Source organism: Epinephelus fuscoguttatus, linkage group LG9 (genome assembly GCF_011397635.1).
Source record: "Epinephelus fuscoguttatus linkage group LG9, E.fuscoguttatus.final_Chr_v1".
NCBI lineage: Eukaryota > Metazoa > Chordata > Actinopteri > Perciformes > Serranidae > Epinephelus > Epinephelus fuscoguttatus.
In genome coordinates, this window is record NC_064760.1 from 23,022,561 (window position 1) to 23,049,574 (window position 27,014).

General features: G+C 41.3%; 3 protein-coding genes across 3 annotated transcripts; all 3 read left to right on the forward strand.

Moving 5' to 3' along the window:
- The first annotated feature begins 148 nt into the window (after positions 1-148).
- mif (macrophage migration inhibitory factor) lies at positions 149-2,057 on the forward strand. Its single transcript, XM_049586222.1, has 3 exons — positions 149-357; positions 1,133-1,305; positions 1,773-2,057. Exons 1-3 carry the CDS (start codon positions 250-252, stop codon positions 1,837-1,839), a joined length of 348 nt encoding a protein of 115 aa, XP_049442179.1. The 5' UTR covers positions 149-249; the 3' UTR covers positions 1,840-2,057.
- A 4,868-nt stretch (positions 2,058-6,925) lies between these two features.
- LOC125894855 (zinc finger protein 260-like) lies at positions 6,926-14,205 on the forward strand. Its single transcript, XM_049586496.1, has 5 exons — positions 6,926-7,159; positions 7,848-8,257; positions 8,546-8,673; positions 9,730-9,790; positions 11,712-14,205. The coding sequence occupies exons 2-5, from the start codon at positions 7,942-7,944 to the stop codon at positions 13,001-13,003; spliced, it is 1,797 nt and encodes a 598-aa protein (XP_049442453.1). The 5' UTR covers positions 6,926-7,159; positions 7,848-7,941; the 3' UTR covers positions 13,004-14,205.
- Positions 14,206-14,416: 211 nt separating this feature from the next.
- LOC125894921 (zinc finger protein 696-like) lies at positions 14,417-17,852 on the forward strand. The gene is made up of 4 exons (XM_049586613.1): positions 14,417-15,394; positions 15,625-15,743; positions 15,890-16,007; positions 16,155-17,852. The coding sequence occupies exons 1-4, from the start codon at positions 14,974-14,976 to the stop codon at positions 17,147-17,149; spliced, it is 1,653 nt and encodes a 550-aa protein (XP_049442570.1). The 5' UTR covers positions 14,417-14,973; the 3' UTR covers positions 17,150-17,852.
- Positions 17,853-27,014: the final 9,162 nt, after the last annotated feature.

The following is a 27,014-nucleotide window of genomic DNA, read 5'->3' on the forward strand; positions in this document are numbered from 1 at the left end:
AAATAAGGAAATAATAACACAAAAATACTTAGCTACTACTTGGCTGTCGTTCTGTTTAGCGTGTGTCAACAGAGGTGTCTTCCAGGACTGAAGGAGGCGCTGTGGTCTTTTTCTTTGCATGACTGCACGCATTAAAAAAGAGGAGAAGAAGTCTTTTTTCCGCTTGGGGGCAGAATCACAGGATCTGCAGCTTGGTGAAGCACAGTGTGTTTAACAAGGGGAGAAAGACGACTCTAAAAAGGAGCAATCATGCCGATGTTTGTTGTGAGCACCAACGTGGCCAAAAGTGATGTACCGACGGCTCTGTTGTCCGAGGCTACGGATGAGCTGGCCAAAGCCATGGGCAAACCTGTACAGGTAGGTAGGCCAGGGGCGCATTTGCAGACCCTGTACTAACCTGGGATTCACAATGAAACAGGTTATCTGCCTTTATTTCTACTGCATCAGCTTGATAGGTTTAACTTCTACATAGAGTGCAGTGCAACCAACACCTGATATTCACATTTAACTGCAGCTAAAAGTAGAGATCACATGGCCCTCTGCTGAATGAATGAGGCGAGCTTCTTGTGCAACTATGCAAACATAATCCAGACTGTTATTTGCAAAGTTGGTAGATGATTGATCAGCTGCGTCAGTTCACCAAACCCACAGTTTAATATTAAATATTTTTGTCATGTCATGCAAACTGTACTGGATACTACTCAGAGCAACATCCTTCCAGAATGTTCATAACAAAAAAATATTTTGCCACCAAAATTTAAAGTTGGTATTAGTGATCTCTGTCACTTCATCACAGTATAGGCCATGGTTTAACCAGTGCAACCAGCAAGATGATCTGTATTAGTGAGGTGTAGCTGCCACTGAAGGTATTTTCTGGGAAATAAATTAGTTAAAATATGTTACAGAGGTTCCACATTTCTCCACCAGAATGATATTAAAGAACATTTAGGTCATTATGTAGAGAAAATATTGTAAGTCAAACAGATATTTTGGTAACTTGTTTGAAATGTCTACAGAGTTGGGTTGCAGTGGGGGAATTTGGACTCATGACTTCACTATGTAATAAAATCCTTGCTACACCCTTCAAGCTGATGATGCTGAAACTGTCTCATTTTGTGTCTCTGTCTTCCAGTACATTGCCGTGCATATTAACGCTGACCAAATGATGCTGTTTGGAGGAAAGGGAGACCCCTGTGCTCTCTGCTCCCTCCACAGTATTGGTAAGATCAGCGGTGCTCACAACAAGCAATACTCCAAACTCCTGTGTGGACTGCTCAACAAACACCTGGGCATCTCTCCTGACAGGTACGAATAAACACAGCAACCAGATCCGTATGCTCCCAAACTCTGGAATGCACTTCCTGTCATGATACGATCATCCACTTGTGTATTCACTTCTTAAAAAAGTTTAAAAACCCTTTTTTAGGAGGCAATTTCTGTAAGGTAGAATATTTTAAGTGTCTGTATATGAATATATGTGTTTTGTGCATATGTGCATAAGCTTTTGCACAGAGCACATGTGTTTACAGTATGGGTGTATTTATGTACGTGCCTATTTGTGTGAATGCATGTACATATTTGTACATATATGTGTATCTATTTGTTTTGTATTTCTATTTGTACTGCTATATAAATTGATTTATTATTATTACTGCACATAATTTGATGAGTAAAGCTAACATGGTGACCAAAACTTGCTGAGTTAAATACTCCTGTATCTCACATACCGTGCTCCGATCTCATTAACCTATTTCTCTTTGTGTTTATTTCAGGATTTACATTAACTTTGTAGACATGGATGCAGCCAATGTGGGCTGGAACAACATCACCTTCGGCTGAAATGGAGGTCAACACCCTGAAATAGAAGATCATTCCAGTTTACGTCATATTTTCCTATGTGTACAAGCATAGTTAAGATTGACAAAAAAAGACAGTAAAGACACCTGGTAATTCAACAGTTAATATACTGTATGACTGTCTCTAAAGCACTGAACCCTTTAGCTTTGCACTTATTTTTTCCATTAAAATGCAATAAAGCAAACCCTGCAAATCATAAATGAAGCCCTGTTTCTTTGATTGTGTAGCCTGACAAAGACACAAGCTACATTTTATTTATCTACTTATTTTATTAGATGCAACCCTGGAAAAACAGTTACACAATTAAATACAACAGTTACAACAGTTAAATATAAGAGACCTTTTCACTGTAGACAAGTTGTTTAAATATGCAGACAACATGGCTTTAGTTGGTCTTTTACAGAAAACAGACCCAGCGGGTGAAGTTGCCGACCTGGCTCACACTAAGGCCCTTCAAACATGGTGTCACATCAGCAAGTTGGAAATGAATGTGGCCAAGACTAGAGAATTATTAGCACAAACAACTTCTGAAGACAGATCCATTTTCACCTGACGGCCAACATGTTGAAACTGCATAAGATTTTGAATACCTTAGTATGGTTCTGGACTCCACGTGAGCTTCTGTGGAAATACTGAGTATATTTTCAAGAGATGTTTACAGCTACTATCTTCTTAGCAAACTCTGTGGCCTTGGTGTTAGTCAGCAGATTTTAGAATTAGTGTACAAAACTAGACCCAGGACACGCTGGAGGGATTACATATCTCATTTGGCCTGGGAAAGCCTTAGGAGCTGGAAAACGTTGCTGGAGAGAGGGATGTCTGGGGTGCTTTGCTTGGCCTGCTGCCCCTGCGACCCAGCCCCAGATAAGCAGATGAAAATGGATGGATGGATAGATTAGTGTTTTAGACAATGTTTTAACTTTTCACCTCCCTGCTTCATATGGTCATCTTAACTGTACATTCAAGAATAAACTCTCTAGGATTGTGACAATGGCAAGTAAAATAGTTGACAAGCCTCAAAGGCCCTTGACCCATCTCTTAACAGAAAGGATAAGTACCTTGGCAGATAGCAACCATCCTTTCAGCCAGTTCGAGCTCTTGAGCTCCAGGAGGTGCTATAGAGTCCCTCTGACAGCTAAAAGAGTATTTAAGAAGTCCTTCATCCCAAATGCAATCTGTATCCTTAACCCAACAAAGTGACAGATGAGTTTTAAACCACAGACAGACACTGAGCTGATTTAATGTGTTAAGTGTTTTGTAATGACCTTATGTTTGTTTTACTGACTATTTGTCTATTTCTTACAGTGTTGTCTTTTGTGTCTAGTGAGCCAGATACAAATTTCCACCCCTGGTAGACAATAAAGATGTATTAGCCTATATTCTACTCTACAGCACAATACCAGGACCCTGAAACTGAAGCAGCTGCATGGAATTCAATCATCGTGTATTTCAGTATTTTCACCTGTGCCTTTCCTGCTGTGACATGTCAAAATGTCTCCCATGAAAACAACCTATTTAGCCCGTGGGATAAGTGTGGCACTGGTCATGACTTGTGACCTCTCTGAGCTTCTAAACTGTGTTAACTATTTAAAAAAAAAATAAGCTAAAGCAAAAGATGAAATATCCTGAGACAGAGAAGCCTTCTTTGGGCTCCAAAATTCATGTGAGAAATATAACAACTTTTCCAGAACAGCTGTCATGTTTTTACAGTTTGTAATTGAGAGCCAAGAGAAGATGACAGCCCAATGAGTGGTGCTTTGAACCACTCAGCTGAGGGAGAGATTCACAGACTGAACGAAAGCTGTCAACTATCTACTTTACAACTTAACAAGTGTCTGTCTGAGCTGAAGGCCTGTCGACCTTTGCTTGACCACAATGAGCCAAGTGTGTGCTGATGTTGTGAAACTACTGTTTGCCTGTGTTTGTTGACATAGAGGGAGTTTTTGATTTTAATACTCAAATTCATAGTATTTGCATTGCTGATTTCTTGCTGTCTGAGGGGAAGCCAGAATTATATTTTGTCAGTGAACTGCACAAATACTGCAAAAATACACATCACTAAGTATGCCTTTGATAAAAGAGACATTTTACCCATTCTTCTTTTGGTATATATATCCTATGTCTTTTTATTTTGTATTGTACAAGTTGTTTTGGCAGCTGGTATATGTGTATACAGTGCCCTCCAAAAGTATTGGAACAGTTAGTCCAATTCCTTTATTTTTGTTGTAGACTGAAAATATTTGGGTTTGACATCAAAAGATGAATATGGGACAAGAGATCAACATTTCAGCTTTTATTTCCAGGTATTTACATCTGGATCTGATACACAACTTAGAAGATAGCACCTTTTGTTTGAACCCACCCATTTTTCATGAGAGCAAAAGTATTGGAACATGTCACTGACAGGTGTGTTTTGTTGCCCAGGTGTCTCCCAATTACATTGATTATTCAAACAATAAATAGCACTGAATGTCTGAGCTCAGTTTCAGATTGGGTACGATAGATTTTGCCTGTGCAGACTGCATTTAGAGGTGGAACCAACATGAATACCAGAGAGCTGTCTATGGGTGAAAAAGAAGCAATTGTGAATCTGAGAGAAGATGGACAATCAATCAGAGCCATTGCACAAACATTGGCCATAGCCAGTACAACCATTTGGAATGTCCTGAAGAAGAAAGAAACCACTGGTGTACTAAGCAACAGACGTCAAACAGGTAGACCAAGGAAAACATCAGCAGTTGATGACAGAAACATTGTGAGAGCTGTAAAGAAAGACCCTAAAACAACTGTTAGTGACATCAGCAACAACCTCCAGAGGGCAGGAGTGAAGGTATCACAATCTACTGTTCGCAGAAGACTTCATGAACAAAAGTAGAAGATGCAAACCACTCATTAGCAAGAAGAATAGGAAGGCCAGGCTGGGATTTGCCAAAAGGTCCAGAGATGAGCCTCAAAAATTCTGGGAAAAAGTTTTATGGACTGATGAGGCAAAGAAAGACGGAAAGGCGAAAGTTTGGAGAAAGAAAGGATCTGCTCATGATCCCAAACATACAAGCTCACCTGTGAAACACGGTGGAGGTAATGTCATGGCTTGGGCTTGCATGGCTTCTTCTGGGACGGGCTCTTTCATCTTCATTGATGATGTAACACATGATGGCAGCAGCAAAATGAACTCAGAAGTCTACAGAAACATTTTGTCTGCTAATTTAAAGAAAGATGCAACCAAACTGATTGGGAGATCCTTCATCATCCAGCAAGATAACGACCCAAAACAACAAAGGAGTTCATCAGGGGCAAGAAGTGGAAGGTTTTAGACTGGCCAAGTCAGTCTCCAGACTTAAACCCAATAGAGCATGCATTTTACCTGCTGAAGAGGAGACTGAAGGGAGTAACCCCCCAAAACAAACAACAACTGAAAGAGGCTGCGGTGAAAGCCTGGAAAAGCATCACAAAAGAAGAATGCAAAAGTTTGGTAATGTCAATAGGTCACAGGCTTGATGCAGTTATTGAAAGCAAAGGATCTGCAACTAAATATTAAGTCTCATTCACTTTAATCTATTTTAAGTTTATATGTTCCAATACTTTTGCTCACCTAAAAATTTTGTGTTCCATTACAAATAATGCTATCTTCTAAGTTGTGTATCAGATCCAGATGTAAATACCTGGAAATAAAAGCTGAAATGTTGATCTCTTGTCTCATATTCATCTTTTGATGTCAAACCCAAATGTTTTCAGTCTACAACAAAAGTAAACGAATTGGACTCACTGTTCCAATACTTTTGGAGGGCACTGTATATACAGTAGGTTATTAGTAGTCACTATAGGGGTGGAATAACCAATATGACAATGTATCCTGATAAAAAACTTTTAGTTTTTACAAGACAGTGAGCTGAATGTTCTGCACCACACTCTTGTGGTGTATAAAACAGAAAGAAAGCAATATTATGTTTGCAAATACAGAAGTAAAAGGTTATATTATGATATATTGGACATTATCTGAGGAAATAAATACTGAATGGTGTAGGCTACGTTAGGATTTCTACTTTTGGACCTGAAGGGGGAGCAAATGTCATGTGTATTACTGTATGTCAATTTATCTGATTCTTTAACATCATGCAAATGTATTGGTGATATCCAATGACAGATTAATACAGAATTATTTATTTGTCATCACCAGGCCAAAGAAGGTTTGCCTTAAATTACATCAAGTTAGCCCAAATGACATGTCCATTGTAATGTGTCCACTTTGTCCCAGGTAATAATTTAGGGTATTTGGAATAATAAACAAGCTCCATGTCCATCAATTCACTGACACCATCGCAAAGTAGTAGTCTAACATTTGCTCTACGAAAGAAATCAAATGATATAAATACATTTATCCTCCTTCACTTGAGGTAATTGACCACATGGGTTTATTTGGTGTAACATATTCCAGCTGTCAAGGCAGGACACACGTTACTGTAACAAACAGTGAAATATTCAAAATTAAATACAAAGTTGGTAATATTCGACTGCATTTTGTCTTCATATGGGCTTACTTACAGCGTTTGTCAACAAATTCCCACTGGAAGTCTATAAAAACGTACTTAAATTACCAAATTAATATTAAATATAATATATACCGACGACTTTATGCGTCGTCTCGTTTCGTACCAGATTGGTTGCTATAGTAACCGCCTGACGCAGCATACAGGCACAGAGCAAATGCGCTTACGAAAATCTATCTTGAAAACCTGTTTTATTCGTACATTTTTAATTGTTGCTAAATAACGGTCGAAACAATAAATACGAGCCCGGTAACTAATGGTAACAACGGCGTTAATGACGTCCTACTGATGTAACCTCTCCCTCGCGCTTGCAATTTTAATTCCTAGGGTGGCGAAGGCATGAGCCGCCCTGCTCGCCCTCTGATTGACTAGTGTTTGTTTCCTTCATTGATTTGATTGGTTAAATTCAGGCACGAAGAGTGAGATTGGTTCGGATTGAGTGAAGACTGTCAGTTAGGCCAATCAGAGGCAGAGTACGGCAGAGTAGGGCGGGCCTTGCCTTTGCCATCCTAGGAAGAATATCTCTTCACCGTCCGCCGCGCCTCCCAGGGGAATGGGAAGATGGCGTATGGACATCTTACCTTGTGAATGCTACACATTGACTAACTAACAAGAACCAAATCAAGCCGGTTGCGCATTTAGAGGTCGGATGTGAATGAGTCTGATTACTGTTTATGCAGTAACGTTAAAGTTTCAAGGTCCAGACGAAGTTAATCATCGTGGACAAAGTACCGGACCTCATCTTGTGTCCAGCGGTAAGTATTTCGCATAGTATGGCGGCCAGTTGCCCGCCATGTGTAGCTGCTTATCATAAATGTTTAGCTTGTGGCGTAATTCAAAGTTTTTGTCTTTTCAACGCTAATGCGTGTTTAAAATAACGTCATATGGGCGTTGTAGGAACCGAACATGTCTGCTGTTGTTTCGTCGAAAGCGGAATGCATGTAACGTTGACGTTACACAGACGTTAGTCATAAATAACATAGCTAACTTAACAGCAATGTTAAGACGTTAGGTGACAGGAATAATTGATGTATAGTAATCTGGGTGTCATTGAAGTGAGCCAGCTTTACCTCATGTTGTCGTTTGTTTTGCTGACTGCACGTTATACATGTTACAATGGCGTTAAATCGTGATCTTCCACTAGCATGGGACTGCTTATATCCAAACACAGTCTTATGTGTTGTGGCTGATGGATTACTCACTGCGTGTGTCCTCTGCTGGTCAACACATTACGATACACAGTCATATTGCTTGAAACAATGCCACCTCTACCTGGATACTGCTCGCTTGAAGGCCATAAACCAGTTTGGTGGATTGATGGCAAGGGGGAGCACCCGTCATCCAGATGACAGGGGTTTAGAGCCCCTAGTCAGCAAACGCACATCCTGATAAACTGACCACAGTTAAAGAATACATAACCTGATCTTTCATGTCTTTGTTTAGGGGGTGAAGTCATAGCAGGAAGTGAAAGGACCAGTACATACACAAGACTTTTCCAACCTCAACATCTGTAAGCTGCTGCCAGCCATCTTCAAAGATGTCTGACCATCTGACGAGAGGGTTCAGGGCCCAGCTGACCACGAGCATGGACTCAATCCTGAGGAGAGCCGTGTTTGAAATAATGATGATCTTTGAGAACACCCTACATGACCATAAAATGGAGATGGCACAGAAAGGACAAGAAATTGCTCAACTTAAGATAAAGTTACAGGCAGCAGAGATCAAGCTGACAGAATGTGAGCATGGAGGGGACACAGAAGCGAAGATGGATAAAACTCAGGTGATTGAAACTCAAAGAGAGCCAGTGGATGCGCCTGGACAAACTCCTCATGTTCCCGAGATTGATTTTGAAGGTATTGTGTTGAAGTGAGGTTAATAACTTGACAAAATATGCTGCTTTCTACGATTAAAGATGTTATGTTATGAGTGACATGGAGAGCTACCAGTACAGAAAGAAAGGCATTAAATACAGCATGAAGTACATTAACCAATTTCAGTCACAAGTTCATTTGAGGTTAACAAAGAAGAAGCTTTTTTAACTGTGCATGTAAATTTCTTTCTAAAGCATTCACTCAAATGAAACACAGTATTACAGGGCTCATCGTGACCATGTTTGTGTCTCTGTGTACGGGTTTATATAGTTCCTGATGACTGGTGCGCCCCCCTGGGCTGTGAGACCACGAACAAGCCAGAATCCAACCAGTGTCCCAGCGTAAGACTGCGCAAGCTGTCCATTCCTCTGTGGCCCATTCCAGATGTCAAGAAAGAGGTGTGTAGCTGAAAGGGGAATGTGGATTGTGGTGGTACAACAGCGAAGCATTGTGACCTGAACAACCTGATAATTTGTTTTGTTTGGAGAGGCAGGCTAAACAGTTTTCAGCACACACTGTTGCTGTGTTGCTGTTCAGTGTTCAGTGACGTTTATCACTTGCCCGTTCTGGTTACGTTATTTATCAATGAACTAAGTTAGCATTTGCCCTTTGTTTAGGTAACGTTAGATGCTGTATCTCTGTTGAGTTGGCCTACAGTAGTATGGAGCATAAATACTAGTAAGCCGTAATCCTCATGGAGGTTTAAAAGAAACAGACAGGAATCTGCAATGTTTGTGAGTGACATCAAATGTTCCAGCCTCTCAAGCTATTTACTAGGCAAAGGACAATATGGAAATTTCATGTCATAACTGTCCTGTCCATAACTGATAGGACATACATCTTTTTTTAGTCAACATCCTTTTTAATGAAAAACAAGCTATCTTAAAAACCAAGTCTTCTCAACAATTTGAAAAAGCATCATACTTTCCAATATGAATTATTCTTTTGCATTTTTTTGAGGTTGGTGCATTTGCAGCCTGTTTTTGCAGAGTCCCTTTTATTGTTGCTTGCCCAGCAGTCTCTTTGGGTGCTGCTGGGCATGGTATTTATGATTATGCCAGTAGTGAAAATTCACCACGGTTAACTTATTGTGGGTGTTTTTTATTGTGTTCAGTGGTAAAATTGTAAACCATCCCATCCCTAATATGCACTAGGGGACAGATATATTGGATATATCGAGCCTTTCAGGCTAGACTGTATTTTCCTCAGCTGTGCTGTACATAAAAGAGTTGCCATACTCACTTTTTTTAGAAGCTGTCAAAATGATTGAAAGTCATAACAAACATAAACAAAGTTCATGCCAAATCACTTTGTAACTTGTATTTGAAAACTGCTACATAAATCAAGTTATTATTAATTGCTGTTTATGTAGACACAGCTCTGTGTGTACCTTTTTTCTTCGCACTTTGCATTGTCGATTACTGAAGATATAACCATTAACATCTGTATTTTAGGTGGTTAACTATCACATTAAATCCCGCCAGCAAGCAAAGGGGCTCAGGAGGTCCAGGAGATGTGAGTTTCATTCATTCATTATTTTGTGCTCTAAATGATTTTTATAATTGTCAGAATGGGGATTGTAAATGCCTTTTACATCCAGGTTTATATTCACTCATTTACATATTTACATTCACAGATAGCTACTTTACGATTTTCAAGGCTCCCCTTGTGAATAAGAATACTGTTTTTGTCAACTTGTGAGATAAAATCTAAAGCTAAATTAACTGTAATCCAAAATATAAAGGGTAGGTTCACCAAAATTACACAGAATGTCTCAAATTTACCTATTGTGGTTGTTTATCCATGCACATTGTTTTGGTTTTAGCATGTCCCTCTTTGAGATTACTGCCTCCACCCGTAATGATTCAGAATTGCGTTTGTAGTGCTCACAGCAGTGAAAAATGGAGTTTAAAATCTTTAGCAGCATCATTTCTTTCCAGAAAATGTCCTCATTACTCTGGATAATCCACAGAACACACCGAAAGAGTTTTTGTAGAAACTATCTCCTCGCTAGAAATTTGTTCTAGTCAGAACTTCACAGTGTGGTCTTTGGATTATCCAGAGTACTCAGATACTTGCTTTTTACCAGTATCTGGAGTGGCGGACATTGTGTGTACCTGGAGGATTGTAAAGTAAATGCAGTAGAGGTCAGACTTGCTGACACCACATTATTTTCCTCAAGAACTTATTATATTGTGAAGGCTTAGATTATGGAATGTCAAATGGCAATAAGCTCTTTTAGTTTCACTTCCTGAGTTAACACCGCCACTATTCATTTGCTTAATAACATCTTGCAGAAGCTCAGCGCATGTTTGTGAGGAAGCATAAAATGAATGCTCAGAGGGAATGCAGGATACGTGGGTTAGCCATCATGTTCAAGTTATTTTAAAGTTCCCACTGTGATACTGAGTCTAAAGTTAAATGTTCTCTTTCAATGCACTGAGCTTTACAAGTGGTGACAGAAAGCCCTGGGATGTGCATGGCCTCAATGAAAATAAAACTGTCAGCTTGGGTAGGCAGAAATCTGAAGGAAAAAAACACCCTCCTCCTGCAGCTCTCCCTTCTGTCATTTGCCCCTCCCTCCAGACAGCTAGGGGCATATGCACACGCTTCATACAGTAACTTAGTGTTTCCTACACATTGATTTATTTAATCCTATTTTTTGGAGAGCTGCGTGCAGCTCATTCACTCAACCCCTCCTTGCTCCGTGCTCTTTCTGTTTATCAGACCACAAATGAGATGAGAATTGGCTTGCTAGCCACCCCCCACGGTCTCTCTGCATTGCTCCTTGTGAAGTTGACTGCTTCTCTGGAAGGAGAACAGGCAGCAGCTTGGGAGACAGATCTTTGGTTAGCAGCTGTAGCAGATCCATTTAGCCAGTGCAAACTCCCCAGGGTGGGGTATCATAGCAGGCTGCTGGCCAGCGGAAGCATCGGGTATAACCTGTGTAATGGCAGCCACGGAAAGTTTGCTGATCCAGCAGGGAGTCTGGGATGTCCAGTCCCCCAGAGCTGGGGTTTGCACTGGCTGGAATGGGGTTGCTATAGCTGCTGAATGTGGGTCGGTCTCTAGAGCTGCTGTTTGCTCTCTTCCCAGCAAGTGTGTCTGTAGTGGCACAGCGCAGGAGGACACAGCGTGATTTGAGGCTCACACAATCGTTAGTTAAATGAACTTGAGGCAGCAGCCGTGAGCGTTTAGCTTAAGTTAGCAGAAGGCTAAATGATTGGCAACATTTTCAAGTCTAGTTTTCTCTCAGACCACTTGAATTACAATATGCTCAAAATTTATGATGGGATTTTTGCCTAGACTAAAATGTCTGCCCAAGCTTTACATCTGTTTGTTTCTTAATAGACCGTTTTGTTATATTTATGTCACCTATGGTTTTTCACTGGGTCACAGTTCAATGTTTTCATTTTGCTATGTTTTTCTTTCACAGGTTCCTCATTAAACAAGAAGCACAAACAGACTGAGGACAGAACCTTACCAGTGCATGACCAAGGAATTCCCCGTCGACCAATGAGAAATGATATAAACAAATTGCTCCGTGACATCAAGCAGGAATATATTGACCTAACAGGCAGCACTGGTCTGAGAAGACTTAGAAATTCAACAGGAAAGGAAAAGGAGCAAGAAAATACAACAAAGACCAAAAGAGAGGAAAGAAAACTTGCAGCAACTGAGTCTACAGAAAATGAAACAGTGAAAAATGTCAGTGAAAAGAAGTACACCTGCAAGTTTTGCAAAAAGGTATTTGATACAGAGTTTGGCCGAAGTGTGCATGTACGATCACACAAGAGGTGCCGCGGTTGCAAAAAAGGCTTCCCTTTTCCAAGTGCTCTTAGGTTGCACAAAACAACTTGCCAAAAACTCAAGAAACTGTTAGAGGCTGAGGTCACTAATCCTCCAAAACCTGACTCCAGTGAAGAAAAGCCAGCTGCACCCAGCAAGGAACAGGCGATCGTTAAAGGGAGCGTACCTTCCACCAGCAACCACAGTGAATCATCTATCCAGAAAGATGAGTCCACCAAAAAGCACCTTTGTGTACACTGCAACAAGACGTTTGATAAACCTTGGGCGCTGCAACAGCACATTCGTGTTCACACTGGTGAGAGGCTGTTCCCTTGCGGTATATGCCCAAAGAAATTCCGCGTCAAGCAGTCACGCAAAAAGCACATATTGAGTGTGCACAAAAACCAAACAAAGTCCTGTGAGACTAATGAAAACCTTGAATGGACCAAGCCTTTGGAGGATATTGAAGAAATCCAAGAGGATATGACGTCTCCAAAGAAAGACAAGAGTCCAGCAATCAAACATAACGGTGTTAAGAAAGATGGCATTCCAGGCATAAAGCCGAGATCAGAATGGCAGACAATGGGCACACGCTGCTCTGAGGGTTTCTTGTGCTCATTCTGTCATAAAGTCATAAAAAACAAATGCCGGTTGATTGAACACTTCCGCATCCACACAGGAGAGAAGCCCATGGCATGTGACAGCTGTCCCGCAACGTTTCGTTTTCGTGGACAACTAAACATGCACAAGAAAAGGTGTCATACGGCTGTACTTAACAACCAGTGTGCCAAGTGTCAGAAGCAATTCTCCTCACTACTGAGATACAACGGGCACGTGTCTAAATGTCACAGAGACAAGCCTAAATTCTGCAAGGTTTGTGGGAAATGTTTCTACACTAAAGGACGCCTCAGAAACCATATGGAGCAGGTGCATCCGTGAGCCACTGCACACTTTGCATCTCCTGTCTGTGGACATTGAAACTCTGGATGTTGTCATTTATGCTCTTACGGATTGTTGGCAGGGTTGTCCTGCATTTTACATGTTTAGCTTCTGTTGTTTTTTTATTTCTGAGATGTAAAAACAAGATAATTATATAAACCACATCAGTATTCTCCATCTCTGATCAATATGAAAACAGTACCGTAAAACCAGTAATTAAAAATTTGGTGTCGTTCAATTATCACATTTTAATTTCATTCTGATGTAAGAGCCCAGATGTGAAACATCCGTGTCTCTGTCTGTGTATACAGAGGTCCAGTGTACTACCAAGTACCCTTTTTTACTGTCATCATTTATTAAGTTTTTGGCAAAACAGATCGAAATATTGTGAATATTTTCTCTAATGGTGTGAAAAAGACTTTCTACAGGGATGGCTAACAGATCAAAGCTCTCAGAGTACATGTTATTTTATACTGAGATAGTGAATTCTTTCAGGAAGTCAAATTTAAGAAACATTTTTTTGAAAATGTACGTTTTTGGCTAATTCAGTGAACCTGACAAATTCAGGCCATATGAATGCAGTAATGCCTTAAAGCAGACCTGGTCTTTTATGTATTGGCCATAGTACTCTAATACACACTGCAAGAAACAAGATCTCTACCTGTTGAGTTGGACATATCAAATCCACCAACCCTGTTTTTGTGTTTACTGAAGGTAAATGTTCAGTTATCTGTATTTGTCTACTGTTTGCTTTAAGCACAGATTGTGCTGTTTGGTATAAAGTCTACAATTTTGCAGAATTTGAAACTGCAGTGTTCAAATAATATTTTCCATCACTCCAGTGTGCATTCATGATGTTCATGGCTGTTGAGTTAGACTTTTGGACTATTTGTTTGACAAAACGTTATTGGATTTATTCTGGATTTTTTTTCCTGTTACTTTACCGATATCTGAAAATATTACACTGGGCAGGACTTTTTTTATTCAAATTTATGTTGTTATTTTGTCCTGAAACAAGCCAGGGCAAAAGTGAGCATAGTTTATGTTGTCAGCTTTTCCAGAGTTTGTCCTATTTTGTATTGGTTGTATTCATTGATCCACAGGGACATGAAGGAATGTATTGTCTAACAAGCCTATCATTCTTGATTTTCTTTAGTAAGTGTTGCTAGACTTAGATACTGTCAACATTTCCCCAATAAATTCCATATCTTTTAACATGTCTTGCATGTTTTTTTCGAGTAATATAAATGAGAGTTTTTCTTCAATTCAAGTAAAGTGCATTTTACATGGATGAACCTGAAGCACCACCTCGTCATTGATCTGAATATCTTTATTATGGATCTGCTTTGATTTGTTACAGTCTGCAGTACCTGAGCCCTTCAGCTCTCTTATCGCGAGATTTGCAACAATTCTCATATCACAGTTATCAACCTGCTAGCTGGACGACGAGTCGCCGCATCTTTCAATGTGACTTAGCGTTAAGTGTTTTCATGGATTTAATGTTAGTCGGAGAAAATATTTGGAGACCGACTGTAAGGAGACATTGTCGGCTTGTGTCTTTGGTTGTGTCCGTTCCATGTAGACAGTTAGCTTGGGTGCTAGCTAGGACGGGCTAGCACTGTCTACGCTCCGTTGGCTCCCTTGTTTACAGGTTAGCTTATGCTAATGTTAGCTAACACGTTGCACTAGAACACTGGCTGTTTATAACTTGTTTTATTATCGCAAGCTAGAAGTTTATTATGTTCTCATACGATGCTAGTTGGCTCTCGGGCTTTCGCAGTGCTTGTCACCATCACTGTCAGTAGCGTTAGCTCAAGATAAAGTCTTGACACCGGAGTCATACTGACATATCGAAAAACGTAGCACAGCAGGCAACGTCATTTAATCACAAGGAGACCGCGCTATTAAAGCAATTTGCTGCGATATATGTCTCTTATAAATGGCGTAGCTGTTTAGCATGGCAGCATCTCATGGCAGTTAATAGATGTCAGGGCAGAGGAGTGTATAGTGGTAACCACATCGTCCCTCAGCTGTCTCTGGAGGCCAACTACAGTATAAAACAGCGGTGTCAATCAATCCTTGACGTTAAAACATCATCACTGAAACAAAGGACAATGGAGTCTGTGAGGAGTGCTTTCCACGCTCAGCTGGCCACCGTCATGGACTCTCTGCTGGCAGCTGCTGTGTGCGAGATCGCCAAGATCTTCGAGAGCAGCCTGTGTGAGCAGCAGGCGGAGCTAGCGCAGAAAACAGAGGAGATCTCCATCCTCCGTGGCAAGCTGGAGAAAGTGGAGAGGAGGCAGAAGGCGAAGGGTGGAGGAGGCGAGGATGGGGAGATGTCATCAGGAGACAGAGAGGGAGGCTTGAGGCAGCAGACCCTGACGGGATCAGGTAATACAGCCCACTTGGTATTACAACAACTCACTTTGGTCAGGGGGGAAAAAAAGTAAAAGTGGACATGCACTATGTTCAGTCTGGCATAATATCGTATCCACATCTGCTTATCCCTTGCATGATTGCCCAGGGATCACCCCCATTTTGTATTAAGAGTTTTAGCCATCACTTTTACCACTGAACCTGCACCAGAGGCATCACTGATCACCTACACTTCTCTTGCACAGGCCTGAATATGGGAAAGGATGTGTCTTCTCATTCAGACCCAGTGGAAGGACTCAGCCAGAGCGTCGGCGGGCTGAAAGAAGAGGTCACAGGCCAGGATGGAGCATCAGTAAAACACGAGGTCAGACCCTGTCCTCTGTGATTCAAAAGTTGACTGTCCAAAAAAAAGAACTGAAGTAATGAAGCTTTTATGATTTCTAAACAGCCAGCACAAAGTGACATTTGGCTTTTCTGCGTTTCCAAGACCTGTTTACTTGTTCTCCACAGCGTGCTGGATCACGACCTACCCTGGGGTCAGTCGCTGTCCAAGTCCCTGAGGGAAGTGTTGCTGCTGCGGACCAGAGGCAGATAGATACTCTGTCTGCCACACAAGCCAAGGCCAAATGTAAGTAGTCACTATATTCTTCTCCCACTATGTAGCCTTTCTGATGCCAGAGCAAAATGAACTTGAATTCGTTTGAGTGTTAGTATATTTTATTTAAGGTGGTTACAAGTGCATCAATTGTCTTTTTCCCCCTTAAATTCTCCACAGTGTCTCATTGGGATCAGGGCAGTCGCAGTGCAGACCACAGATCCCTTCAGGATCAAGCCCCCACCCCTTTTCTCTCCATCTCTCAGAGCGGACGTTGCTCCCCCAGGCCTGACCCAAGCCTGGCTCAACCAGGTGAGTGGTTACCGGGGCTGGACGCTACCCGAGGTGGGGTGTCCGGTCTGGAGAACCTACAGGCAGATGGCACCAGCTGCTCTGGTCCAGCCAGCAGCAGCACTGGCACAGACGCGCCTTGCTTCCGACCGGGTTTTGGCTCTGATGAGACCAGCAATGAAGATGATGATAGCTCTTTCCCTTTCCTGGACCAGGAGCCTGAGAACCACAACTCCAATCAGAACTCGGTGCAGGGTCAAGGCGTGGGTCAGAGGGCATCTCGGCAGGTTCAGCCCCAAGCCTCCTCTGGTGAATCACCATGGAGACCCAGAGACGACAGGAGTGGGAGAGGCCCTATCAATCACACACGGCGGGTCGCAACTTTTGGCAACAGAGACCCTCTTCGACCACAGTCCAATTCACAGTCGCTCACGCTAAGACACACAAACACTCTCAGCCACCCCCCAGCTTCTGGCGGAGGGAATGGACGACCTTACACCTGCCCATATTGCACCAAGTGTTTTACCTACCCCTCCCACCAGCGCAGACACCTTTTACGCCACACAGGAGTCAGACTGCATCCCTGTCAGTTCTGTGACAAGAGCTTCCTCACTCCTTCTGAGCTTACTGTGCACACTCGCACACACACAGGAGAACGGCCTTTTGGCTGCGCTCAGTGTGGAAAACGTTTTGCCCGCAGTGGGAACTTGAGAGCCCACCAGCGGGACGTTCACATGGGGAAGAGGCCCTTTGCTTGCACAGAATGTGGGAAGAGATTTGCTCACAGGGGGAACCTGAGGGTGCACAATCACAGAGTCCACCAAGGTGATCCCTACTACATGGATGATCAGCAGGAGCCGGACATAGGCCCTAATCCCATTTGAAAAGATTTTAAAAAATAATGGCTCTGCACTTTAATTTTGTTTGCAAAATAAACCTGAGGAACTTCGGGATAGCCTGTTGTGTCCCACCTAAACTTATTACCGAACACTTAAAACAGTTTGAAAGTATTTAAGGTTTTTGTTTTGTTTGTTTTTTCACATTTGATGTGGGGTAACCGTAAGATTGATCACCATCACATTTTATCATATGTAATTAATGATGTACATTGTCAAAGTACATTTTGTGTGTCTTAATTTTATTTTTAATTATGATTCAGTGTCAGAATTATGGGTCGCACTAAAAGGGAAAGCTTTGTATTAAACTATTGTAAATGACTGAATAAAAAATATTGGCTATTGTTAAGAAAGCAACTTTTCTCCAGAATGACACTGTCTTCAGAGATCTGAGCATCTCTTCATTATTTGAAGCGAAAGAACTACAAAATAATGTTTTTTATAAAGCCAATAAAGGAAGTCTAGTCGGTATTAGATGTAGACATGTGGCATGCGGAGGTAGGATAGCACGTCTCTTCCTCAAAAGTGCTTATGTACTGCCTATCTCTTCAAACTTTGATTTTGACTGTTGTAAAATGGAAACGTGTTATCACAACAAGTACATAACTGTGTTGTTAAAGAAGACTTGTGCTTTAATTTTCCATCCTGTTTTTGCAAAGTGGAATTAAATAATATCCTCAAGTACAAAGTATTTGTTCTTCTCAGCCTCAAGCATTTATGCATTGTTCAGTATAGTCTGATATTGTTGCACCACTCTTTGCTGGACACCAGGGGGCAGTGTCCACATGCAAAAGATTCATAGGACAAGCTTTGGACATCATCATCACATCTCATTTTTCATAAAAGTGTTGTTGTCAGCATGTTTAACTATGTGCCCTATATTTGCAGATCTTTTTCCCTGATGTATGCACTTGTGTCATCATGTCATCTCTCTCATGGTCATGCAAGCATGTGCTTAAAAGGCAAAATCAAAACGTGAGTATTGGAGTCCTTTGGTTTCATTATGTTAACCTGCACAAAACCTAATTTCTTTTCCACAGTTTGGCTTGTACATAAGGGTGTATAAAAGCATGAGCAGTATAGCAAACACCCTTTAACAGCCACAAGACATTTTAAGCTCAGTTCAATTGTTTTATTTCAGAAAAACAAGACTTACATGCTCTCATTTATGTGGAGTCGTCAGTTCCTGCAATGGTTCCTTCTCTCCAAATCGGCCCTTAAAACATTTCTTCCCAATATGATTTTACTTTGAAGGCATACTATGGAAGAGTTGTCGCTTACTGTTTGCAAACATCTAGTATATTTGCGCTTTTTGGCAGCTTCTTGAATGTGTGCTGCTTACGGTCTTGCACCTGGGCTCTACTTTATTTGTAAAGTCCTGACCTCACCTACAAGGTGTGTCCAAGAATGTCCATGTACAGATAGAGGGAAGGGGTTCGGCAGATAAATATACCACCACACACCTGTACTGGGTCATAAGTGATGCTGATGATTCAGGGGGATTGCTTCTGTATGAGTCTGGACATTGTTTTTTAGAAAAATCCTGCAAGTAATGGGAGACAGAATCCACTGTCTTTGCTGCAAGTGAAAAAATTACAAAGTTCAGCTGAGGCTTTCGTGAAGCTTCAACAGCCTGTGTTTAATAATATGGGTATCCACCAGACTAGAGTGGCTCTAGCATTAAATTTCATCTCAGTGTCACTGTCCCTTCACTGCAGCTCAGCGAGGAAACACAACACAAAGACAGATTTTTGTACTAATTAGAATGTAACTGGAAAATACCCACTCACTTTGATTGACTGCTGAAGCCTCATGTAAGCTTCAGCTGTATTTCTACACAGAAGGAAGGCTGTGTTTTTTTTTCCAGTGCCCACTCACTCACACAAAGGCCTACATAAAAACGCAGCGAGCACGTGGGATGTGTGGAGGTTGATGAGACATTTGTCCCTGTCTCTCACTCACTCTCCCTTTCACACATGCTCTCGACTGCTGAGCGAGGCTTGGCCGAGCTGTATTCCCCAGGCTGCTGAGTCCTTGCTTTGCTCATTGAAAGATTGCATTCAGTGACCCCCCCCTTCAGTGACCTCCCCTCCCCCAAAGGTCACCTGTGTCTGTCTGTCCCTCTGGGTTTTACACACACAGTTATAAAAATTAAACAGTTTTAGGAGTGCGCATCCAAAGGCCAGGCCTACATTGGCTTTAGAGATGGGTACATGTGTTGCTTGTGGAGTTTTATATTTATGCATTTATGGGTCAGATCAGGGCAGTGTGTGTGTGTGTGTGTGTGTGTGTGTGTGTGTGTGTATGTGTATGTGTATGTGTGTGTGTATGTGTGTGTGTGTGAGTGAACTACTGTTAATGTGAGAAGATTGAATCCCCACTGAGTAAAGCTGCGGGCTTTTAGACCATTTAACTGAACATGTTGTGTAAGAACAGTATTTATGTGCGGATGAAAGCATTGGGTCAAATAAAAACCCAAATCTATATGCAGATTTGGGTCTTAAAATAGGTGTGTGTGTGTATATTCATAGGCAGAGGTCACATGGACTTTGCGGTGTTTTCTGTTTGTATATTTGGTTATGTGTAATCTCCTTTCTGCTCTAAGCAGCTTTTCCCTGGGGGGGGGAGAGGCAACAAATGAACAGTTGACCAGGCTGAGAGGACTACACACTACGGGTGCTTTGATTTTATGTGATAAAAGGTACATTGTGTATAGATATTTTACAAATACACCCACTCAAAACAATATTTTTGGTAATATACCCATGTTTTACAGTCTAGCCTGGGGTAAAAAGAGATGACTCAGGTCTGTTTGTTCTACAGTGATTTGATTTGGTATAAATCCGACCTCTCTGTTTGTTTCACAGTCGGCATGTAATAATAACTATATCCCTGTCAGGTAACCGTGTCCTTGGCAGTGTTTATCGTCACACCACAGTGTTATCGCTCTGTTCTGCAGCAGGGATCAGGCTATAATGTGCTCTTTACCTTTTATGTCGCCGTGTTTCAGTTGATTTTTCTTGCCCCCGAGGCTGCTGCTTTAATTTGCCGGAAAAAAAAAAACACACTTTCAACCTCCTGCCATCTCCTTGCCCTCAGCCCAAAGAGTCATTCCATCACCATCCCATAATCCTCCAGGAGCAAAATTACTCCCCTGACACCTTACTGCACCCTCCTCCCCAAACATGTCACGTAGATGTTTAAAAAAAAAAAGTGAGAGAGGGAGAGGAAATATTTACCCCTGCTCAGCTGGAGATGTATGTGAGGAATCAATCAGATCATACTTATGGATATTGTGTGTGTTTTTGTGCACCTCTCTGTCTTCATGTCCATTTTCCAGCATACTTTGTGTTTTCATGCATGTTATGGTTGTATTTGTGTGCACACTTAACTGCTTCTTTCTGTGTGCATGTGTGTGCGTGCGTGTGTGTGTGTGTGTGTGTGTGTGTGTGTGTGTCAGAGCTATAAGGGGTTTAGCATCGCCCCAAGGCTGCTCATAATCTACCCAGTCCCACCACCACTCCCCAGGGGTTGCGGCTACATACGGGTTGCCATTACTGTAGTGAAACCCCCCTTTAGGGATTACAGTGCTGTCTCCCGCTTAAGGCACTGCGTTGATCCATCGTCTGCTGACTGTATTTAAGCACTCGCTTAATGTGCTAATAGTGTTAGACTGGGGAGACGCCGCTGAGCCTTTAACTTTCATCTTCTGAAGCTCTTTGTCTGTTGGAAATGCTGATTTCATGGCCGCCGGCTTAAGTCCATTGGTGATCAGTCACAATCACGAAATATTAAATAAGGTTCTGGATGTAGATGTGATGTGATGAAGACGGATTTTTGTCAAAGGTGCTGATGGGATTGTGAAACAATTGGAAAATGTTGGATGAACGTGCAGCCCAGTCGCCATGATAAAATGGTGGCATTGTACGTGACTGCATGGTTATGTTACATTTGTAAGTTTCATATGTATCATATCAACATTTCTAAAGTGGCATAGCTCAGATTACATGTATATAAGCTTAGTTTCTCATTAGGAAGAGGAGGGAATGATGAACGGTATGACACCTAGGCAAGCAGCAGACCATTGTTCGAGACCAACAAACACAGCCAGGTATTTTTTTACGGTCAGGACATTCCAAGCCAACTTAACTGGGTATTTTAGGCCAAAACATGATGTTTTCCCAACCCTCACCACATGTTTTTTGTGCCTAAATCTAGCCAGAAGTTAAAGGATTTATGCTTACTGTATATAAACATGCTCACCAGTGAAAGAGAGAGTAAAAGGCAACCCCAGACTTATTCTGATTTGGTGTTTTGCCTCGATATTTGTGAGGGTTTTTTTTTTTTTTTGTGGATGCTGTCTCATGGACACTTGCTGCTTATGGTCTGGCACTTGGTTGCTACCCTTTAAAAAAAAACAACCTCACTTGAGTGCTGTTGGGGGGAGACACTGATAAACATCCCACCTACAGAAAATAAGAATAGATAGGCAGAGTCTCTGCAGATAAATACACCACCACACACTTCCAGTGGATCATGAGTGATGATTGAGAGGGGTTACTTCTATATCGGGTGGGATCCTGCATAGTATACCTTTATCCACACAGCATTGTCACAACATAAGATTTAAAACTGAAACGTAAAGAAATGTAAAATTTCAATATATCAGCTGTAGACAAAACACACACATATATCCATGGTGTAAAGAAATGTACAATGCCAATGTTTACTAAGGAAATTGAGCTGGAATGTGATGCATACAGTTGGGTACAGGGACAGCTTTCTACTCAGGCAGTGGGCTTTATGTGTGCATTTTTCATCTGTGTGTGTGTGTGTGTGTGTGTGTGTGTGTGCTAGGCACTGAGGAAAAGTCACTGGGCCATGGTCACTGGGTTGAATATCCTCCAGGCAGTGGGGTTGGCTGTTTCTCTTCACATTTTGGGGGTCACAGAGCATGATGAAGGGGTGGAGTGGGAGTACATTATCTTCCTCCTTCAGAGTTCCTGGGTTTTCCAAGTGTGTGTGTGTCTGCACGAATGAGTGTGTGTTCTCCATAGGCTGCTCTTGGGTTGCTAAGCAACCCTGTGTCTGCACGCTGGAGTGGGGGTGGGAAGGGAGAGAAGCACCAGGTCAACAGAGACAGACACTCACAAGCATTGCTGCGTCTGATTGGACACATCGGTGCTCCTGATGAATGATGCTCATCATTACCATGTTGACCAGCTGTAGGCCTGGATTGTGTTGGCGTCTCAACGTCCACTCCCTCCCTCTACAGAAGTCCATTGATTTGTATCAGAAGCTGTGCCTGAGATTCTACTTTTTATCCACTCAGAACGAGACAGGGGATTTTGGGACTGTCCAGTTTTATATTTATTTTGGTTGGTAAAAGAATTACACTTCATTTCCTTATTACTTGCCTGCCTCCGCTGTGATGATGGGAAACAGTACCAGCCAAAAAATCAGATTCTCAAAGACTGGATGACACCTTGTTTCTGTGAATGGTCACAAGACTGATTTCTGTCATACATTTGCGGGACTTTATTTTAAAAACTTAGCGATCTACACAGGGCAATCCTGGGTACCTCTTGTGTATTATCCTGAGACAAAATGAATGTGGGTAAACTTGCCTGGGATCACCTTCTTTTGTTTATGACTATTATTAAACATAATAGTTAAACTTATTAGTCATAGTTGCCCCTGTGCACACGAGTGTTTTATTTCTTATGTTCTAGGGAAACAGTTATGAGAAATCCTCTGCACATCTTTCTGTTTATGTGTTGGGTCAGAGCTAACTGATCTGTGAACTTAACATGAGTCATCAGTGATTCAAGAGATCAGCTGCAAATCTCCACTTTCCCCACATCATTTTTAGTCCTTTTTGTTATTATATTCCCTGTTTTCTCAGTATCTCCTCACATTTTCACCAGAAAATCAACACCCTAGCAATCTTGACAGTCCATCATGTCCTCAACTAAGACTGTTGTGTCTTAAAACATAACACAGTCTGTATAAACTTGGATATTGTAACACCAAATGCCCCACTATCTCCACTGAAGGAGATGTTCTGAGGACACAATACAGCTCAGATCCACCCCAGCTGGGGCAACGGGTCCAACTGACGTTGGGGACGGTGGGTGGTCACGCTCCACTGTCACCAAGGTAACGGGACCAGTCCCAAGGCCAAGCCTTTACGGCTGAATGGCACGGTCGCTACTGGAGACAGACTGCAGGCTGCTGTCACATAGACCCAGGGTCAGGCATGGAAGGTTAACAAGGACAAGCTGGAGTGGATTTATTGTACCTGGAAAAACCTGCCACATGCAGGGTTGATTGTGATAACTGGAAGGATTTTACACTGTGAGAGTGAGGACAGTTGGGGAGTCTGGCTCATTATATGTTTGTGTGAGCTCGTCTATAACTAGCTTTTTTTCTACCACAAAAACTGGATTTTAGGACATTGAAATATGAATGGATTTTTAAACTTGTTACAATCTCTGAACATCTGTTGATCACTTGAAAGAATACTTCACCCACAAAAAAAGCATTTATATATCAGTTAGTCATGTTGTGTTACTTTGTATTTGTGAAGAAAACTTTCTCACATGCGTTCCTATAAAACGGTGAACATATTGATTCACTTATTGATTGGGGACCACGTTTAACAACGGCAAAACTATAGCCATGAAAGCATCTGTTTACAAACTAACACATCTCCTTCAGTATAATTCAAGTGTCATTTTTTCCAGCTGTATGCCAAGTACTTACCTTTTTAAACTGAACTAATACTGAACTTACTTATGTTCTCTTCAAAATCAGACTCCAAGTTTGTTTTTTTCAGGATAAAATAGACTAGAACTCTCTCTAGGAGAATTTTCATAGTTTGGCTAAAAATATATATGGGCAGTTCCTAAAGGGTTGTTTCACCCAAAACAAACCAGAATGAATTATCTGTCTCTGAGATCTCTGATGCTATGCCACTGAAATACAATGGAGTGAATTTTGCTTGTAAAGAAAACATCGGTATTAATTTATTGTTTTGGTTTTTTATTTCAAACTGAAAATGATATACTTTTGGTTTGTACTCACTCTCTTCATGAATCCCCTTTTCCCCAGCAGCAGTAGCAGGTAGGTGTTTGCAGTAAACAAGTTTTTGACCTTGTACACTAGGTTACCTGCCAGCAGCAATTACAGAGAGACGTATGTCTCGTTTTTGCTTTGTTTTGTTTTTATCGATAATTTTATGGCCTTTTGCCTTTCGTTGACAGAACAGTTTAAGCATGAAAAGGGAGAGATAGAGAGGGGATAACATACAGCAAAGGGCCGCGTGCTGGAATCGAACTCGCAGCCGCTGTGGCAGGGACCTAGCCTTTGTATGTTACATAGGACGCCACCCGGTGAGCAACTGGACACCCTAGCTGGTAATAAGTTGAACTTTTAGCGAGCTACAGCAGATATTTGTCTTCTCATATGTTGGTGGGGGACAAGCCAGAGTTAAATGGTAAATGAATATTGAACTTCACATAATTCGGCTAGAAGCACTGTGATAAGATAACCTTATGTCAGTTATCTTGGCAACTGTTAGCTAGCACGTTAGGCATATCGTTAGCAATGCCAACATGTGTCAAGGCTGGTTTGAAGCATGTTTGAGAGTATTTCTACCCTAAAAATTGCTTAATGTAGGTTTACGTCTACCTATTAGTTGTTTGTATCGTTCATGTATTACAAACTGTCGCGTTATAGCGAAGGGGTTTAAGTTTTCTGTCCTACCTCTTGCTAGCTTAAATGCTAATCAGTGATGTCACAGCAGGTGTTTTCCATCAACCGTCACAGGACATAAAAGATGGCGGTTCGTACAATTAGACCTGAAGAGACCTAAACACTTTAGAATTATTGATTATTTTATTTCCACCGCAATCAATTCATAATTACCAAGAGATAGAGTAAATAATGTAGTAGGCTCTGGACCTTATAATTTTAATGATTGTAACATTATATTGTGGATTTGTGTGTGGATTTTATGCTGGGTCCTGTGTACTTACTTATTTACTATTTGTGTAAATGGTTTAAGTGAAAACCCAAAATTTTAGGTGTATAATTTAAGATATTTTTGTTATTGATAAATCTGCACCTTTTCTTCAGTATCTTCAATCTTTTTTGTCTAAACAACTGTACAAAATGCAAACACTGTACACTGACATCAATATAAGATGGTGTAACAGAAAAGAAGCAGAAAATCTTGTTTGAGAAGGTGGAACCAGCTAATAATCATAATAATAATAAACTTTATTTATATAGCACCTTTCATACAACAAATGCTGCACAATGCGCTTTACGATAAGGGCAATATAAGCACTGAGTGCTTCACATAAAAGCATTGACAGAATGAACACAAAACATATTCATACAATCATAGAATTGTAAAATCTATAAATCATAAAGTCAAGTAAAATTTTAAAAGAGTTGCAGCAGTGTGAGGCATAAAAAGAAAGTAAAAGCGTAAAAGAAAGAGTGTCAGACCTGTATCAGGACAATCAGAGCTAGTTAAAGTGAACAGACATGTTTCTAGTTTTCTTCTAAAAATATTAAGGGAACTGGCTGCTTTGATATCTATAGGTAGTGTGTTCCATATGTTTGGGGCGTAATTGACAAAGGCCGCTTCTTCTGGCTGTCACTGAGAACCTCTATTAAGCCAGGAGCAGATGATTGCAGTGTTCTTGGAGGAAAATAGTTAACAAGGGAGTTAGCAATGTAGCTTGGTCCCTGTCCATTTAGGGCTTTGTATACAAGGAGGAGGACCTTATTCACTTCTAAATGTAACAGGAAAATGATGTTTTCATTACCTTGTTAATGTGGGACTTAATATTTGGTATCTGTGCCTTATATAGTACATAAATGCTTAATCGATTAACAGAATGATTGCTTATTAATTTGTTCTTGTGACGAAGAACCTCTTCACTAACACAAATCTCAATTCATAATTGAATGAACAGCAAATTAAACAGAGGAAATTGCAAAAGAAACAACTTTAAATTTAATTTACTTTATGCAGCGCTTTAATGATGATTGCACATATGCAATATCCAAATGTGCCTTTGTAGCTTAGGCCAGTCTAGATAGATGATAAAGCATGTCAAAGAATACTGAAAACATTAGCATTATCTCTCACATCTCCCTCCTCGCTTTGGATTTGGCAAACGGGTCCCATCCTGATCTTACACTGATGGGACCTTCAGTAAGAGCTAAACACCAAACCTTATGGGTTTATAGATTTAACCAGAGGGGGATTTTGGTGGCATATGGTCAGGGTGAATAGGTAATGACTTGCAGGTAGAACATTAGCTATATTTGGGAAACAGTGGGTGGGCTTATGGGAGCTTTGTGGTTGATGTTAGGCTGGCGGGGGGCAGTTAGAAGGGCAGATATGGCAGTGGAGCATTGCCCATCATTGGTAAGTCTTGGGTGGGGGAGGACGATGCTGGCAGTCTTGGAGTAAGTCAGATAAACAGCTCGTCTTGTTCCCTGCTGTGGGGGGGTTTAAAGCCTGGTGGCAGACAGCCAGCACCAGTGATGGCACCAACTGTCACTGGCAGCCCCTCACTCTCTGCTGCCACGCTGACTGAAGCCTCTATGTGTGAGTGAGTGAGTATGTGTGTGTGTGTGTGTGTTGGTATATGAATTGAAGTATTGCTCTTACAGTCAGTAGACATTTCTGGCCTCTTCTACTGGGGCTAGGTGATATGGTTGAAATACTTAACTTACTACTAATAAATACATTTTCTTATATTGATATTTATTTCAATATGACAAATTAAGGCAAGCTTACATATAAAACTGATGTGCAAATTAGGGGTGG

What these genes read in the sequence shown, in the direction of transcription:
- mif (XM_049586222.1), top strand. Translation starts at nt 250, where the DNA reads ATGCCGATGTTTGTTGTGAGCACCAACGTGGCCAAAAGTGATGTACCG. An exon ending in CCATGGGCAAACCTGTACAG is followed by an intron (nt 358 to 1,132) that starts GTAGGTAGGCCA and finishes TCTGTCTTCCAG; the next exon opens with TACATTGCCGTGCATATTAA. An exon ending in CTGGGCATCTCTCCTGACAG is followed by an intron (nt 1,306 to 1,772) that starts GTACGAATAAAC and finishes TGTTTATTTCAG; the next exon opens with GATTTACATTAACTTTGTAG.
- LOC125894855 (XM_049586496.1), top strand. Translation starts at nt 7,942, where the DNA reads ATGTCTGACCATCTGACGAGAGGGTTCAGGGCCCAGCTGACCACGAGC. An exon ending in TCCCGAGATTGATTTTGAAG is followed by an intron (nt 8,258 to 8,545) that starts GTATTGTGTTGA and finishes GGGTTTATATAG; the next exon opens with TTCCTGATGACTGGTGCGCC. An exon ending in GCTCAGGAGGTCCAGGAGAT is followed by an intron (nt 9,791 to 11,711) that starts GTGAGTTTCATT and finishes TTTCTTTCACAG; the next exon opens with GTTCCTCATTAAACAAGAAG.
- LOC125894921 (XM_049586613.1), top strand. Translation starts at nt 14,974, where the DNA reads ATGGCAGTTAATAGATGTCAGGGCAGAGGAGTGTATAGTGGTAACCAC. An exon ending in GCAGACCCTGACGGGATCAG is followed by an intron (nt 15,395 to 15,624) that starts GTAATACAGCCC and finishes TCTCTTGCACAG; the next exon opens with GCCTGAATATGGGAAAGGAT. An exon ending in GAGCATCAGTAAAACACGAG is followed by an intron (nt 15,744 to 15,889) that starts GTCAGACCCTGT and finishes TGTTCTCCACAG; the next exon opens with CGTGCTGGATCACGACCTAC.